The sequence below is a fragment of the Chiloscyllium plagiosum genome, unplaced genomic scaffold (assembly GCF_037043375.1).
Source record: "Chiloscyllium plagiosum isolate Xiang-an unplaced genomic scaffold, Cpla_swu_hap1 HiC_scaffold_10, whole genome shotgun sequence".
In the NCBI taxonomy this organism is placed as follows: Eukaryota; Metazoa; Chordata; class Chondrichthyes; order Orectolobiformes; family Hemiscylliidae; genus Chiloscyllium; species Chiloscyllium plagiosum.
Genome location: NW_028270148.1, coordinates 90,364,383 through 90,383,159, shown reverse-complemented (window position 1 = coordinate 90,383,159; position 18,777 = coordinate 90,364,383). Strand labels below are relative to the sequence as shown.

At 42.1% G+C, this 18,777-nt stretch overlaps 1 protein-coding gene across 3 annotated transcripts in view; it reads left to right on the top strand.

The window, feature by feature from the left end:
• The window catches only part of LOC122552991 (cofilin-2-like), a 122,710-nt gene extending 104,824 nt beyond the window's left edge, over nucleotides 1-17,886 (top strand). The window contains exons 1-4 of one of the 3 annotated variants that reach the window (XM_043696345.2): nucleotides 4,434-4,502; nucleotides 9,573-9,859; nucleotides 16,489-16,565; nucleotides 17,320-17,886. In XM_043696345.2, coding sequence (XP_043552280.1) covers nucleotides 4,449-4,502; nucleotides 9,573-9,859; nucleotides 16,489-16,565; nucleotides 17,320-17,426 — 525 coding nt within the window. In that variant the 5' untranslated portion in view covers nucleotides 4,434-4,448 and the 3' untranslated portion in view covers nucleotides 17,427-17,886. Of the gene's footprint in view, nucleotides 1-4,433; nucleotides 4,571-9,572; nucleotides 9,860-16,488; nucleotides 16,566-17,319 lie in introns of those variants that run through there. The other 2 variants (XM_043696346.2, XM_087991542.1) reach the window with 2 other exon arrangements.
• Nucleotides 17,887-18,777: the final 891 nt, after the last annotated feature.

The window sequence follows — 18,777 nt, the reverse complement described above, 5'->3', positions numbered from 1 at the left end:
TCTACTGCTCTGGCCTCATCAATCTTCTTTGTTACTTCCTCAAAAAACTCAATCAAGTTTGTGAGACATGATTTCCCATGCACAAAGCTATGTTGAGTATCCCAAATCAGTCCTTGCCTTTCCAAATACATGTACATCCTGTCCCTCAGGATTCCCTCCAACAACTTGGCCACCACCGCGGTCAGGCTCACCAGTCTATAGTTCCCTGGCTTGTCTTTACCGCCCTTCTTAAACAGTGACACCATGTTTGCCAACCTCCAGTCTTCCAGCACCTCACCTATGACTGTCATGATTCAAATATCTCAGCAAGAGGCCCAGCAATCACTTCTCTAGCTTCCCACAGAGTTCTCGGGTAGATCAGGTCCTGGGGATTTATCCACCTTTAACCATTTCAAGACATCCAGCACTTCCTCCTCTGTAATCTGGACATTTTGCAAGATGTCACCATCTATTTCCCTGCAGTCTACATCTTCCATATCCTTTTCCACAGTAAATACTGATGCAAAATATTCATTTAGTATGTCCCCCATTTTCTGTGGCTCCACACAAAGGCTGCCTTGCTGATCTTTGAGGGGCCCTACTCTCTCCCTAGTTACCCTTTCGTCCTTAATATATTTGTAAAAACCCTTTGGATTCTCCTTAATTCTATTTGCCAAAGCTATCTCATGTCCCCTTTTACCCTCCTGATTTCCCTCTTAAGTATACTCCAACATTCTTTATACTCTTCTAAGGATTCCCTCAATCTATCCTGTCTATATCTGACATATGCTTCTTTCTTTTTCTTAACCAAACCCTCAATTTCTTTAGTCATCCAGCATTCCCTATACCTACCAGCATTCCCTTTCACCCTGACAGGAATAGCGCTTATGCCCGAAACGTCGATTCTCCTGTTCCCTGGATGCTGCCTGACCTGCTGCGCTTTTCCAGCAACACATTTTCAGCTCTGATCTCCAGCATCTGCAGACCTCACTTTCTCCTCCCTGACAGGAATATACTTTCTCTGGATTTTTGTTATCTCATTTCTGAAGGCTTCCCATTTTCCAGCCGCCCCTTTACCTGTGAACATCTGCCTCCAATCAGCCTTCAAAGGTTCTTGCCTCATACCGTCAAAATTGGCCTTTGTCCAATTTAGAACTTCAATTTTTAGATCTGGTCTATCCTTTTCCATCATTATTTTAAAACAAATAGAATTATGGTCGCTGGCCCCAAAGTGCTCCCCCACTGACACCTCAGTCACCTGCCCTGCCTTATTTCCCAAGGGTAGGTCAAGTTTTGCACCTTCTCTAGTAGGTACATCCACATACTGAATCAGAAAATTTTCTTGTAAGCGCTTAAGAAATTCCTCTCCATCTAAACCTATAGCACTATGGCAGTCCCAGTCAATGTTTGGAAAGTTAAAATCCCCTGCCATAACTACCCTATTATTCTTACAGATAGCTGAGATCTCCTTACAAATTTGTTTCTCAATTTCCCTCTGACTATTTGGGGGTCTATAATACAATCCCAATAAGGTTATCATCCCTTTCTTATTTTTCAGTTCCACCCAAATAACCTCCCTGGATGTATTTCCGGGAATATCCTCCATCAGCACAGCTGTAATGCTATCCCTTATCAAAAATGCCACTCCCCCTCCTCTCTTGCCTCCCTTTCTATCCTTCCTGTAGCATTTGTATCTTGAAACATTAAGCTGCCAGTCCTGCCCATCCCTGCAATATACTAAATTCAATGACACAATCTGATGTTTTGGGGGTATAAGGCAGGGAAAACGTGAACAGTTGTGGGAGTGATGCCAAGCCTCCAATATCTCCAGACCACCCACAAAATTAGCTCTCTTAAAGGTACCTTTATCAATCAATGACTTGTGAAACAGAAATCCCTAAGAAGAAGAAAATCTACGGAAAAAGATACCAAGAGAAGATTTGACAGCTGGCTGATTTTGTATTTTGAATTTTGGTAAATCTTAATCAGGAGTTTTATTGGACTAGTATTATATAAGGGAAAGTACCGACAGGAGTTGTAAATAGTTATCAGTTAATTATTTTCTGTTGTACTTTAAGAAATAAAGTTGTTACATTTTACTTTAACTAGTTCTTGACCTCTCGAATTTTCACAGATTACTGCACGGGATAAATCTTTTCTGTGTTGCTGGTTTAAATTAAGCAGGTGGGTTTACCCTATGTCTTAACAAGACCAACAACTGCCAATCTCCAAGCATCATCCTACAACTCATCTGCTTCATCCTCGATCACAACGTTTTCACCTTTGACAACCAGTTCTTCATCCAGACAAACGGAACAGCCATGGGGACCAAATTTGCACCCCAATACACCAACATTTTCATGCACAAGTTGGAAGAAGACTTTTTTTCTGCACAGGACCTCCAACCAACATGATATACCAGATATATTGATGACATTTTCTTCCTCTGGACCCATGGTGAGGAGTTACCAAAACAACTACACAGTGATATCAATGCCTTTTATCCCAGCATCAGACTTACCATGGACTACTCTTTAGTATCTGTCTCATTCTTGGACACATGCATCTCCCTCAAGGATGGGGACCTCAGCACCTCACCGCACCACAAACTGACGGATAGACTCACAATGCTAAACTTCTCTAGCTTCCACCCGCAATATATTAAAACCGCCATTCCCTATGGACAAGCCCTCCGCATACACAGGATCTGTTCGGATGTAGAGGGACATGTCAAAGTACTCAAGAATGCCCTCATAATAACAGAATACGATGCTCAACTCATCAACCGCCAGTCCTGATGTGCCACAGCGAGAAACCATAATGACCTCCTCAGGAGACAAACATGTGCTGCAAGCAACAGGGTACCCTTCAGTGTCCAGTATTTCCAAGGAGCTGAACGACTATGCCATGTTCTTCGCAGCCTGCAATACCTCACCAAAAACAACCACAAACCTTAAACAGATCATGATTTGTAGCAAACTGCCCAGTTTTCAGAACAACAATACCATACAACCCTGCCACAGCAGCCACTGCCAGACGTGTCAGAGTATCGACATGGGTAACATCATTACATGTGGGGACATCTCCCACCATGTATGCGGCGAGTACTCATGTGACTCAGCCACTGTGGTCTACCTCATACGCTGCAGGCAAGGATGCCCTGAAGCATGGTACATTGGCAAGACCAAGCAGATATAACGACAATGGATAAATGGATACCATACAACAATCACCAGGCAGGAGTGTTCCCTCCCAGTCGGGGAACACTTCAGTAGTCCAGGACATTCGGATGCGGACCTTCGGGTGACCATCCCCCAAGGCGGACTTCGGGACAAACAACAACACAGAATGGCTGAGCAGAAGCTGATAGCAAAGTTCGGTACCCATGGGAATGGCCTCAATGGGGACCTTGGGTTCATGTCACACTACAGGTGAGCCCACTGCATGATACACTCTCTCTCACACAGCCATGCAGACCCTTCCTCACACACAAGCTCTCTCTCATATGCACATGTACACCCCCGCGCTCACACCCTTGCACACATACCCCATCACACTCACACTTAATCAAGCTCACACACACAAACTTGTACACACACACTCTATCATGTGTACTCACATCCACCCTCACTCTGTTGTGCCTACATGTGCATACATATAAGCTTATTGGGTGAATTTGTTTTTGCAGAATTACATTTTATTTTGCTGCATGAATCCATGTAAAACTCTGTAAAACTATAAGAGGGTTTGTCAGTCTGACATAGCATTGGGACACAGATAGACTTCACACCTATTGTTTGTAAAAACCTGAGCTACCTTAAGAATGTAATTTAAAAGAAGTTCTGGGATCTATGTTTCAAAGAACATAAACCAGCATATTCCATTATGAAAGATGAAAACTTTAATCTAAGGTTGTTTGCTGTATCACATCTCCATGACACTGTACTCCTTTGGCTATAAATTCTGAGAGCATGTTCTTAACCTCCACAACCACTTGATGAAGGAGCGGTGCTTCGAAAGCTAGTGCTTCCAAATAAACCTGTTGGACTATAAGCTGGTGTTGTGTTATTTCTAACTTTGCTCAGAGATGTTATTACACACCTCTCTGGAGCAGATGGGAATTTGAATCTGGGCCTGCTAGGCCAGAGTGTTACAAAAGCCTTCCCTTCTCTCCAGTAGAGGTGGAATTTAAGTAGCACCAAAACATCCTGTCGTCCAAATTCTCACTCCACAAAATGCCGAACTATTGCCCAGGTCTTGGGGGCGGACTCAATTTTTTTCTCCCTCCGAAAACGCCACACTGACAGGGAGATTGTGGGGAGCTCTCGGAATCCTCCTCAGGCAACAGTCAGTCTCTTTAATAAAATAAAAAAAAAGTGACTCCAATGATTCAAACTGTTAAAAAAAATAGGCGGGGAAGGGTTTTGTGAGTCTCTCTCTGGAACAGATTGCGTTAGACGAGCCTGGGGATGGTGCTTAATGGGCGTGAAGAGCAGACATTGAAGGAGGGAGTGAGTACATTGGTGAGTGGGAGGGTCAGAGCTGCTAGTTGCACCGAGAGCGGTGAAGGAGAGCAAGCTGTTATATTATGGTAAGAGATGTGGAGCTTTTCAAAGAGAAGGGGGTGAAACTTTGCTACCTTTCTTTCCCGTCGGATTAATTTAGTGTTTCTCCGAGCGTTCTGCTGGTTTTGTTTGAGAGGCTGTGCCCTTTCCCCGAGAGTGTTTTTGGTTGCGGCTTGGTGGCAGGTTGTCAGCGCTTGGCCGCTTTGCGCTGCTTCTCCCTTTCGCCGAAGCCGGCCTTAACTTTCCTCTGAATCCAGCAAACGTCCCGTAACCCAAATGTTCATGTATTTCTCAGTTTTGTCGGAATGTGTCGAGCTTGACGCTACAGGGTGGAACGTTCAGTTTTTTGTTTTTTAAAAAAAATGACGAAAATTCGACTTCCAAATTGATGAAGAGTCACTAGAGTCGAAACATTAACCTCATTTTTCTTCCCACAGATGTCCAGCATCCGCAGTTCTTTGTTTGGGACTGTTTGACTATAAATTAGTTTTTCTATGCTGGTCGACATTTTCAAGTGACCTGGGACACTCCTTCATTTTTCTTGAGTTTTGATTTGTTACAAAGTGTCTGCAGCATAACAGCATTTGAACTATTTCTGGACCTTTTTCGTTTTTTTTTAAATCAGTCTGTACAGAGGTGTTATTACACACCTTTGAAACAGGTGGGACTTGGTCCCTGGGAGGCCTGGGTTGCTATCACTGCGCCACAGGAGACCTTTTATCATGTGAGCATTTGTAAGTCCTTCGCCTGCGTGTGTCGCCTCTTTTCCCACTTCTGTCTGGAAGTGTGTTGGCAGCGAATAGTGGATTTACCTGTCCGACCAGGTATATGGAAGGTGTGGTAAATGAGTCACCAATTCTTTCTGTTAAATGAAGGCTCAAAGCAGTGTTGTAGCTCACAGAAATGTATCTCTGGCTGAAAGTTTTAGAAACACTAAATCCCCATTCCTTACTGGCCACGGTCAGTTCAGCTTAGTGTCATTGTGTTTGAAGCTTTTGGGGGGAGTAATTATGGACAGCAGCCTCTAGCTTGCCCCTGATCTAAACTCTGGTTTCCAGCATCTGGAGTCCTCACTTTTTGTCTCGCTTGCGGTGTAACAGTTGGTTTGCATAGCCACCACACCCCTCCAATTTTTGTTTTAGCTCTGCCCAATCTGAAAATAGTGAAAAATATAATGAATACATTGCCTGTAAAATGTTTTACATCCAGAGGAATGTGTGTACAGGTCGTTTTGCTGTAACGCGTGTTTCATTAACACGGTTGATGAATTGGGGACACTTTCTAAAGCACGAAGTTTTCACGCATGCGTCGGTTATAATGCACTTCTGGCCCTATTCATTTAAATGGTGCTGCTATTACACGTCTTTCTTACAAGGGGTTACACCAGAATGGAAGTTCAGCATTATAGCAGAACTGACTGTACAATGTCACATTTGTTTTAGTACATTCCACGGGCCAAGTTTGATGTTCGGAACAACAAATTGTATTCAGTAACAGTTGTAACAAATAATTTCTGTTCATAACTTATGAATACGCAAATATAATTCAGATAGTCACCTTAACAGTTTGGTTGACAAATGACAGAATAACCTATTTGATTTCCTGTGAGCTCTAAATAAAATCATTGTGGAATTTAAAAGCTGAAGTAATATGATCCTACTGCTTAATTATTGATGCTTCCTGTCAGCCTGCTTTCCATTTTCAGCTTGTTTTGAATGAGGCCAGCTAGTCAAAATGGCGATGAGATCTTGAAGCTGATCTATTATCCATAGTCATAGTTGGGGAGAAGCAAAGGTCACTGTGTGAAACTGTACAAACTAAGAGAAATGGGTAAAAGTGTAGCTTTAGGCTTTCAAATTTGACAAGCGCCACATAGAATAATTTAGGAAAGATTTCCACAAAGCCAGGTGAGACCAGCTAGAAATGTGTACAGTCTAATGGGCGGCACGGTGGCTCAGTGGTTAAGCACTGCTGCCTCACAGCACCAGGGTCAATTCCAGCCTTGGGTGACTGTGTAGTTTGCACATTCTCCTGTGTCTGCGCGGGTTTCCTCCCACAGTCCAAAGATGTGCAGGTGAGGTGAATTGGCCATGCTAAATTGCCCATCGTGTTAGGTGCATTAGTCAGAGGGAAATTGGTCTGGGTGGGTTACTCTTCAGAGTGTGGTGTGGACTTAATCTAAGCTAATTTTGGCCTAGAAGCTTGGCAACTAGTAAATAATTCTAGTGGATTCCTCCACTTTAGCTTCAAATTCTAATTAATACTAGAGTTCCTTTCTTGACAATACAATCTGATAATTCTGTTCAGCTTGGACACTTGAGCAAGAGGAGAGCCGTAGGCTTCGTAATTATCATAGATTAGGGAAGGGTGATGCATAGTTACACGAATTTCCTGTTGAAGCAGGTGATGATGAATCGGAGTGCGGACTTTATTATACACTTACCACAAGTCGTGAGCAAGCCGTATTTCACCAATGCATTAATAATTTCAGTGTTATCATTAATGCTAATTCCTGTTTAGTGTGTTTACCACATTTTAGTACCGAATTAAATTGGATTTTTAACAGTCCTCATTCATCTTTGATAGCTTATCTGGCCAAATGATATTTTCTTGTTTTGATTGTTCTGTTCCAAAAGCAACTGTTTAAACTTAACAGTAACTACACAGTGGAAATGAAGAAACCATTAATTGTAGGGGAAAATTACTTGGAGCTACTGGATTGCAGGTTGTCCTGAGGTTACAACTGGTTGTCCACTTCACCGTAGAAGCAAAATGCTATGAAAGCATTGTATATTTTGGAGCTGTTTAAAATGAAATTAAGCACAAGACTTGACCAAATACAAAAATACCAGCAGATCATTTCCAGCATTTTGTGTTTCTATTTCAGCGACTGCAATGTTTAAGTCCACTTATTCCTGCGGCTAACTTGACTGCAGTCTTTCAGACCCCACTTATAAAAACTTTCTGTTTTGCAACTATCCTGTTGTTGACCACTTTCCAAACCTCTGTGGCTTTTTTTTAAACCTTCTAGTTTAGGATTCCACTAAGGCCTACCCCTCCACTGCAACCCAGTATCATTTGCTGCGCTGCTCCTACTTCCTGTCACTTTCCAATCCATGACACAGATCATATTTCCACCTCGCCAATCTCTCTTTATTCATCAAATCATCCTCTACCAGCTCCCATATGATGCTACAACTAAATACTTGCTAAAATCCTTTCAGAAATTTGTTTCCTCCATGACACCAACCACCTTTTAGATGAAATGGCATTTTGTTATATTTCTGCCATTGAGTATGCCATGATCTCCCCTGCAGTTTTTGGCTGACCGCTTTGCAGACCAAATGCATTCCATCCATGTGCTTGGTCCTTTTGCTTAATTTCTGTCTTCTTGATATCCAGCGCCCCAACAAGCTGATCTCTCAGTTCTCCATCTCCTACTTTATACCATGGCATATGGTATAAATTTGAGCAGGTTGAATGTATCTATATCAATGTTCAAAATTACCTTGTATTAATATCAAAATGGCAGGGTGACTCCACACTTGGAAAACAGAAACACTTTTTTTCTTAACACATCAAGCTGCACCATTGCCAGACCGTATTGGGGTCTTGGGAGAAGATAGTGTATCAGCAGTTCCACTTCTGTAAGAAATTAATATCAGTGATTTTTATGTATTTAACTGACTTTGGCAATTGGCGTTTAATGCAGCTTTAATAAGAAACAAATTTGGGTGTTGGGAGGAGTCTCGGTTTGGGGTAGTTATCTGTTGGTCTTAGACTAGGTTTGGCTGAAGTGAATCTGAAATCTTTGTTGTTTTACATCGTTTTGCACAAAGAATTGGGTCACTAGTTTCCCATCCTGAGGACAACCTGTAGCTTTACCCAGTCTAGCTCCAGTCTGACTGTAGTTCCACACCAGCTGGTTGATATTTAAAATCTATAGTCAAGTGACTGTGGGCCAAAAGTTGGGCATTCTGAATTGATGCACAGCTGGAGAATTCTGACCTGACAGAAAATTCACCAAAATAGATTTAAACAGCAGCTATAGACTACAGAGGACAATGGAATCCAAGGTCAAAGAACTTACAAAGATTCAAAGGGAGCCAGTTATAATCAGTCGGAGGATTGTGATTTGGAAAAGTTACAATCAGTCCTTTGAGCACCTTGACTTCCTGAGGATATGCACTTTGTATCTTCCCAGCATGGCTACAGTGAAGGGTATTGGTGTGACCCCATTTGATGCTTTGAATCCCACTCATGACCTGGTTAGTTAAAGGCCATAATGTTTGGGAAGGTCTGGGGTGAGGAGAATATGAACGCACATCCTGGAAGCCTGGGATGATGTACTTTCTCAGACAGAGCAAGATAAAAAGCAAATACTGGGGGAATTTGGGAAATGCTGTCATGGTGCTTTTAATAAGGAATATTTTGTTAATAAAATCAATGGAACCGCAAACCAAATTGTATCCCTTTGTCCCCTCGCTTACCAGGGGCACGTGGGCAAACTGTTTAGTACACAAACTGGTCAAAGCACGGGGAACAAACCCTTTACCTCAGAAGTGGCCCAGCAAGCCACTCCGTTATAATCAAGCCTTGGATAATGGTCTTTTCATCGACTCATCTCAAGAATGAGTTGCTTTATCATTGACTCTCATTAATATAAACCAAATGAGGCTTGTGATATCTTGGTAGGTAGAACATTATAGAAGCACAAATGAACTTAGAAACTTCCAGTAGTGTTAGTCAAACAAAAATAGCTTCTGTCTCAATTTTCACGCTCCAAATGCAGTTAAGGTGGTGGATAGAACAAGTTGGGAAAATGTTGAGCTGTGAGGGCTTTGCAGGATGGGACTTCTCTACGCGATTGGAGAGACTCCTTCCTGATTGAACTCTAGTCATTGTATATTGGTAAGTGGAGGCTTGCCTTCTTTTAAATGTGCTAGTGTTTGATCTTGCATAAAACACTGGATACTAGAAAATCAGTTCGTCTTTTTAAATACTTTGGTAACTTTTTTTTTCTTGCAGGATTGTGGTATCCAGGTTAACGATGCAGTTATTGAAGCATTCAATACAATGAAGATCCACAACAAAAAGACAGTGGAAAGGACAAAGTTTCTTTTTTTGACCATTAGTGACGATGATCATTTCCTCATTCTGAATGAGGAACCCGACAGTGTAAAGCAATCAACTGACGATGACTATCTGAAGTTCTTAAGCTACCTCAAACCTGATTGTTGCTGCATTTTAATTTATGATGTCAGTTATGAAACAGCAAACTCCATCATCAAGGATGATCTGGTGGCCATATGTTGGTATGTTATCTTAGCTAGAGTAAATTTCATGGAAACACATGAAGCAGCGGAATAGTCTTTGTGTAAATTAAGTTTAAAATTGTGCTTATATTAAATTCCTATCTCTGTTCTGCGAAAAGTGTTCCCTAATTTCCAAACAGGCAGACAATGTTATTTAGCTCCCTATACAATCCTGCCGCAAACACATACCGGAAACAATACCATACACCAAATTGGCCACTTCGTAAAATCTGTGGTTTTTGAAAACTATGCTCAATCTCCTTTGACTCTTACAATAGACTGTGGCGAGTCTCCTGCTACTGGACTGGTATGGGAAATCACAGAAGTTTTAAATAAAAAAAAAAGCTAGTCATATGGCCAGTATTTTCTGCACCAGCTGTCTGCCTTGCTAACTTACTGCTAATCTGCCTTGTCACTGAAACTGCAAATTGTTTCTGTTTAAATAATCATCCAATCACTTCTTGAGTGCTTCAGTGAATCTGCTGCCATCACACTTCTGAACAATGCGTTCCTGATTATTTGTACTCAACTGCATGAATATGCGTTTTCTCAGCTTGCATTTGTTTGTTTTGTAAAATGCTTTGAAGCTGTCCCTCTGGTTTTTGACCCAGGAGCAGTTTCTCCCTGTCTACTCTGTCTTGACCACTCATGATTTTGAAAGCCACTATCAATTCTCCACTTAGCCTTCTCTTCAAGGAATACTGCCTCAGCTTCTGCAAACAAAGCAAAATATTGCGAATGCTGAAAATCTAAAAATGCTGGAGTGTCTTATATTGGACTCAACCTTAACTCTCTCTCCACAGATGTTGCCAGACCTGATGTATTTCTCCAGCATTTTCTGTTTTTATCCCGTTTGTCCAATCTTATTCCAGAACTGAAATGTGTAATCCCTGGAGCCATTCTTGTAAATCTCTTCTGCACCCTTTGCAGTGCATTCATCCTTCCTATCATGTGGCTTTTTAAACTGGGACAGAATACTCCAGCTGAACTCTGACCAATGCCTTACAAATTCACGATCTCTCTGCTGTTATATTGCATGTCTACCTATGAAGCCTTGAATACCGTGTTCTTTAGAAACTGCTCTCTTTACTGTCCTGCCACATTGAATGGCTCATGTACATATGATCATACTGAATTTTGGCTTTGAGGCCAAGCTGAGATCAGCCATGAGATTATGAATGGTGAAGCAGTCTTGAGGGACTGAATTGCCTACTCCTGTTCCTAACTTTTATATTCTCCTGTTCTGCATTCCAGCACGTGCCTTTTAAAACAGTAGACTTGGTTTTATGCTGTCTGTCCATTTCTTTGTATCAAAGTATATCACCACATATCATCGAACTTCATATGTCACCTATGAAGTTCAGAACTGTCCTTAGTTTCCAGTTGTCCTAAGTTTTGTATTGTCTGCAAACTTTGAGTATGCTGAACTGTCCCTCCTTCTCTTGCCACCCTTTTTTACATTGATGTGCTCACAGAAGACTGGCATTTCCTTTGGTTAACTGCCAGTTAATCTTCATTATCTCTCTTTGCTCCTCATTGTTATTCCTATTCTTTTCTGAACCTTCTGTATTCCTTTTGGTTCTCGATTGTATTTACTGCCTGACACCCATCATAAACACACCTTTTTTATCCCCTCTGTAACTTAATCTCTCTCTCCTTTTGTTATCCATGGAGCTTTGGATTTGTTTGGGTCTGCCTTTCCTTTCTTTGAGGTGATATAACTTGACTGTGCCCACGCCATCTCCTCTTTGAAGATAATGTTGTTCTGCTACTATTTATCCAGCCAAACATGATCTACCTGGCCCACCTAAGCAGTTCCAGCAGTGCCTCCCTTCGTATTGGGTGATGCACTGCCTCTTTCCCTGTTAAATATTAGTCATTAGAGTTCCACTGTTACAACTACTGTTTACACCACTAATTTTCTTGCAGATTCATTCTTCCATATACTTCCCACTAGTTGGTGGTGTGCAGATTAAACTCAGCAGTGTGATTGCACCCTACTTACTCCTTAGCTCTAGCCAAACCAATATAGTCCTCATCCTCTGGACTGTTTCCTTTCTCCAAATCTGCAACTCTCCTTGATTAACCCCCTAGCTCTCACTCCCTAATCATGCTCAAATATTTTATATCCCAGAGTATTGACCTAACCATCCTTTTCCCCCTTCCCTCAATTGTGTCTCTGTGATAGCAATTTTCTCAAATCTCCGCGTGTTAATCAACAACTTTGTTGCCGGGATTGGAGAGTTAGAGTTCTAGGGAGAGGCTGAATAGGCTGGGGGACAGAGGCTGGTGTGCAATGAGCTGCTGGAGGAGGTGGCAGAGGTGGATATGGCTATATCTGGATGGATACATGAATAGGAAGGGTTTAGAGGGCTATGGGCCAAGTGCTAGCAAAGGGAACGAGATCAGTTTAGGATAGCTAGTCAGCATGAGCAAGTGGACTGAAGCATCTGTTCCCATAGTGAAAGACTCTGAATCCATCTGCCTTACTCGCATGCTTTAAAATAAATGCCATTCAGCCTTTGCACTGCTCCTTTATTCCTTCACTTAACTTTATTTACATTTTTAGACTGGCCCAGTTCCTCTTTACTTGTGCAGCAAATCCCATGCCCTTGTCCAATTAGCTTAAACGCCCACCAGCCACACTAGTAAACCTCCCCACAATGATCTTGTTTTGTTCTGCTTCCTGTCCGATGTGTACATGCCCACCCTCCCCAGAAACAAGTCCAGTAACCAGGAATCTAAAGCCTTCTCTCTTGGCTCCAAACCTATAGTCACACATTTCTCCCTCTTATCTGCCCTTTTCTGTACTCACTAGCGTGTTGTGCTAGGAGTAATGTAGAGATTACAACCTTTTGAAGTCCTGCTTTATCATGAACTCCCTGGTTCTTTAAATTCTTGTCACAGGATGACCCCTCTATTTGCCTGTGTCGTTAGTCTCATTGTGAATCACAGTCTCTGACTGCTCGTCCTCCCCTGTAGAGTGTCCTCCTGCCATTCAGTGACATCCTTGACAACAGCATCAGGGAGTACACTATCCCGGAGTCACATCTGTGGCCTCAGAAATGCCTATCTGACCCCTCACTATTGAATCTCCTACCAGTATAGTTCTCCCTCTCTTTCTGATCGCCCTCCCCTTCTGATCGCCCTCCCCTTCTTCAGCTGGGGTCTGGCTTTACTCCCCAGAGGAAAAGTCACTGTTGCCAATTTCCAGCTCTGAAAATCTGTTCCCAAGTGAGATGCATTCTGGGACTTTCCTGTCTGCCTGCCTGCCACTCTTCTTCTGACTGATGGTCAATCATTCTCTTTCTGACTGGTCTTCTTTAAGCTACAGGGTGACCACATCTAAAATGTGCTCTCCACATAACCTTAGCCTCATGGATACACTGCTATTCCTCCACTAAACACTCAAGTTGGTCAAACCGGTGATGCTTCCTGTCCGTGTCATCCAGCTTGCCAGGAGCACTTAGGATTTCCCACATGCAACATGCCCAACATTGGCCTGTGTCCCACTGCTGGACCTAATCTTTGAAAGAACTGGTTAACTTAAGTGTCCAAAATAAGTCACAGTCCATGTCCGTGAAATAAAGTAATACAAGTAATCCAGAGTCAGATAGGGGAAAGAGACTAAAGTTAATGTAAGAAGATATGTTTAAGACCTAGTAATTGAGAAAATTAAATTAGTTTAAGACATGGCATTGCAGGTTGGTAAAGTGGAATGTATGGTCTTTAATATGTGAGAGGCAATGTACCCTATTGGTGGCTGAAGCAACCACCTGCTTAGAGAATGCTTCCCGCTACACAAGGGTGACTAGAGTCACATGGGTAGCGCATTCCAAGAGGTGATTGTACCACAGCTTAAGGACTTGAAAGGATGAAGGGAGCAGCTGACTACCAGGCAGATGGTGTAGGATTCCTCTGAGGTTTCTTCCTCAAATTGGTTTTCCGTTTGGGAAGCTGATGAGGGCACTGAACCCAAAGTGGGGGTGCGAGGGGGGGTGTGTGCAGTCAGAGCCCAGTTTGTGGCACCATGAGCAGCCCTAACTGTACAAGGGATGGAGGAGGAATGAGTCATAGTGACGGATTTGTTATTTAGGGGAAGAGGCAGGAATTTCTTTGGCTGTCGACGTGACTCCAGGATGGTGGATTAGCTCCCTGGTGCCAGGGTCTCCTTATCTGCAGGGCATTCAGCTCAGCGGGTGAAAAACCAGAAATTATGGTCCACGTTGGTATTGATACCTTGGGCAGGAAGGCAGATGTGGTCCTACAATCAGGATTTACGGTAGTAGGAACATAGCAATTAGGAGCGGGAGTAGGTAATTCAGCCCTTTTAAGACCACTCAGCCATTTAACATAATCATGCCTGATCTTATTTTGATCTCTCCCTCTTTCCTGCCTGCTCCCTGCAGCCCTCAATCCCAAATTCCATCAGAAACATATCTATTTCTTTGTTGAATCTGTTGATTGATTCTGCCTCTACTGCACTCTGGAACAGTGAGCTCCACAGATTCGCAACCCCTTTGAGAGAAGTAAATTCTCCTCATCTCCGTTTTATTCCTGCTTCCTCTCAATCTATATCTATGACCTCCGATTGAAGATAGTCCCACAAGGGGGGGGGACATCTGCTTTATGTCCACTTTCTTAGCATGCAGGTGTTGTAATCTCCAGATTACTCCCAATGTCACGTACAACTGAGTACGAAAATAGGAGGATAAGGTCAATGCCTGAGTAACAGGAGTGGTGGTGCAGGAGGCAGGACTTTAGGTTCCTGGGACAGTAGAACTGAGACTGGCTCTGGGGAAGATGGTAACTGAACAGACCTTGCACTGAGTTCCTTGTGGGATGTTGTACTTTTGCTGTTGAGAAGTGTTTAAGGTACTTTGACAGGGGTGTGAAAACTGAGAATAGCAGAGGAAAACTACTAGGGTTGCCAGGCTAATTGGCAAAGCAGCTGGCACCATCTTAAACAATAGCAAAGTAGATTAGACTACTTACAGTGTGGAAACAGGCCCTTTGGCCCAACAAGTCCACACCGACACTCTGAAGAACCCCCCATACCCCTACACCTAGCAGTAATTCACCTGACTTGCACATTTTTGGATTGTGGAAGGAAACCAGAGCACCCGGAGGAAACCCACGCAGACACCTGGAGAATGTGCAAACTCCACAAAGACAGTTGCCTGAGGTGGGAATTGAACCCGGGTCCCTGGCGCTGTGAGGCAGCAGTGCTAACCACAGCCACCGTGCTGTAATGGGTGAAGTTTAGATAAGGGAGAAATGAATGAAGTCTAAATCGGAGTAGCCATGCAGAGTATAACAAATCAAATTGGGGTGTTAGAGGCACCAATTGCTACGTGAAAGTGATGTGGTGATAAGAAAGATCAGACTGTTAAACATTCCTGAGTCCAAGGTATTTGGAAAAGCTGGGAAGGAACAGAGGAGGGACAGTATTTGTTAAGGAGGGCATTGCAGTGCCGGAGAAAGAAAATGCTCAGAGGATTCAAGCACAGAATCAATTTGACTAGAAGGAAGGACCAACATGGATGCAATTACGTTGTTAGGTATGGTCAATAGACTGCTACCTAGTGAAAAAGATGGAGAGGGACAAATCTGCAGAGAAATGAGAAATACCAACATTATAGTGTAGTCATAATGGGAGAGTTAAATCACCCAAACACAGGTAAGGTTACTTATAGTGTCTGGGGTAGTGAGGGGCAAATGTTGCAGAAGTGGATGCAGGTGAGTTTCCTACAGCACTCTCTCTCTACTCCAGCAAGCACATACACAGTTAACTCTAGTTCTAGGGATTAAGATGGGCCAAATAGATCAAGTGTTAGGGTGGGCACACTTGGGAGACAGTCATCATTGTCTCACAAGGTGTAGGATAACTTTCATGGGGAAGAATAAACTTGGACAATAGAGACTGGAGCAAGAATTGGTCAGCAAACAATATACTGCCTTTTGAAAGGAGATGGTTCAGTTAGTTAATTTCCTCTAATAGCTAATGTAGCATGAACAAATCCAAAGCTCCCTAGATGACAAAGTTAACAAGGTACCATGACTGAGGTGCATTCAAGGATTTTGAAAGAAGTGAGTAGAAATGCAGGGTTACTAGTCATAATCTTTCCATCTTCCATAGACTTGTGGCATACACACCAGAAAATTGGTAAACTGCAAACATATTATGGGTTTGTTCAAGGAAGGTTGTAAAAATAAGCCCAGCAATTACAGACCAGTCAGTTTAAGTTCATTGATGGGGAACCTTCTAGAAGCAATTATTCAGAACTGAATCATTAGTTATGTGGCAAAAGGTGGGTCAGTGAACAAGAATAAATGTCGGTTTCTAAAGGGGAAATCATGTTTAACTAAAGTTGCTGAAGAGTTAACTGGTCCATTGATGGAAACCTTATGGATTCCCAGAAGGTATTTGGAACAGTACCACAACTTTGTAGGTCATGGGATAAAGGGTCAGGAACAAAATCAGAACAGAATTGATTGGAAATGGTCTTGGTCTGCCTCTCGCTGTCTGTCTGTCTCTCTGTGTCTCTACCTCAGTTTCCACCCCCCCCCCCCCCCCAAGCTGGTGTACAAATCATTAGAAGTCATATTTTCTCTTTTGGCTTTTCTAGGTGTCCACAAGATGCACCACCAAAACAAAAGCTACAGTACGCATCAGCATCAACCACTCTGTCGAAAAAACTCCACGGTTTGTTCAATTATTATTTTGCATTATCCCTCTGTAGTAACTTGAATGAGACACCTGCTTCAACATATTTGAGATTGTTATTGAATTAAAGTATTATATTTCCGTTTTGTTTTTCACTATTTTAAGACATCCCAAACTTTTTTGAAACACCTATTTCAGCTCTGCAGTATAGTTACTGTGGTGATCTTGAATCATGCTGGCTAATTTTATAAGAAATAACTCTAATGTTTTTCTACAGTGGGGAACAGTAAGGGGTGTTGAGATGTTCCTTTTTTTTAATCTTCCTGCTTGTTTGCTGGTGGTCTGGGCCTCTTCCTCAGATACTCATTAATAACAAGTCATTTACCCCTTTCAGACTGTTCCTTTTTTATCCTATTCATGGTCTTGTTTCTACAACTTCATGTTCTTAATTTAGTTTTTAACTTTAGGATCTCAGTTTTTAAAATTTCTTTCTTTCTTTCTACTTGTAAACCTAAAGCTTTAACTACTTGAGATTTTGCATTACTCCACAGCATGTGAGCTGTATCTAACCAGCTTTGGATCTTCAACCCTGATAGCAGCATCACAGTGTCCCATGCCTTTTCTTTTTGGCTTTTCATTAAAAAAATTAAAACCCCTTTAAGTAGGTCTTTGATTTTTGTTTTCAAATACATATTGGAGTGGCGCGCGTTCCCTGAAACTGTGACTTTCTTTGTTCATACTGAGCTTTATGGTAGATTTTGCTGCGGATAACACTTTCCCTTATCTTCCCCAGGTTTCAAGGCCTTACTGCAGCTCAATTCCTTGGATGATATAAGCCGCAGTGTCCTTGCTGAAAAGCTGGGGAAAGGTGTTGTGAAAATAGAAGGAGTTCCAGTATAGTAGATGTGTTCTTAGAGTGCCAACTATTGGAAAACTCCCTTGTTATAATTACACTTGTGATTATGTTCTTAAATGTATTCTAAGATTGCTTCCACTTATTTTTAACTGATCTATTCCAAAATATTCTTTCTAAAAGATCAGTTATCAGTTCTTAATAAAAATGAAATTTTGGCCCTGCTATAAGTGATGGTCCATTAATGTACCTTCTCTAGACCAGAACATGTTTAGTCTTTGTGCAACGTTGAATGTTGCTTGCCAAATTTGATCAGTGCTTTGAGATTTTTTCAAAACTAGAATGGTTGAGTTGGATTGAAGTTCACAGCAGTACTTGCAAAAGTGAGAGCCATTGGCACTATTAGTCTTGTTCCATCCTACTTTCAAGGACTGCTAAAACCCTTTGACAATGTGTATTAATACTGTTTCTGCTATTAGTTAATAAAACTATAACTTTCAATAGAAAGCCTCATTGACTTTTAGCAAATCTAGTGTCTTGCATTGAGATACTGGTAGGTCACGTACTGCTGTTCTTGGGCTAGTGGGGAATCTGTCTGGCTTTCCTAGCCTATCTATTATAAGCTACAAATGGTCAGGTTATCTTGTTAGATAGGGAAATTGGCAACTAGCTGAACATAATCGTGATACATGTTGAGTACAGAGCTCTTAATCCAGTGAAGGTAGTCTGACACTCAATGGCTCAGTGCTGGAGGACATGCCTGGTCTAATTAAAAATGAGGCGTCAACCTGATAAAGCCACAACATAACTGCTAGCATGCCAAGCCCTCAAAACAGCATTCAATCAACAAGGTGAAGTGACCCCACAACCAACTGTTCATATCTAAACTCAGCAGCCCTACTCTATGTCAGTGAATAGTGCTGGAGAATTAAATTAATCCCTACAGGATGAAGTTTCATACATATCCCATCACCAATGATGGGAGAGCCATCATTATACCAATCTTCAGCAAGGAGTACCAGTTGGTGAACCATTTTGCCCTCTGTGTGATATCAAAAAAATGGCTGGAGGCACTGGATACTGCAAATGCTCAGGGCCGTGACAACGTTCCAGCAATAGTATTGAAGACTTGTGCTCCACAACTCCCCGTGCTCTTAGCCAAGTTTTGTTCCCGTACAATAATCTGCTGGCATTTATCTGGCAATGTGCAAAATTGTCCAGGAATGTCCCATTTACAACAAACAGGACAATTGCAAAAACACAAAGACAGACAGCTGAACAAAATCTGCCTTTCCACCTCTGAATTACAGTAACATTAAAACCTTCAGAGACCATCAATAGTTACTCCAATGCCTCCTTAAAAGACTTTTGAATGACTGATCCCAGATTTTGCTAACA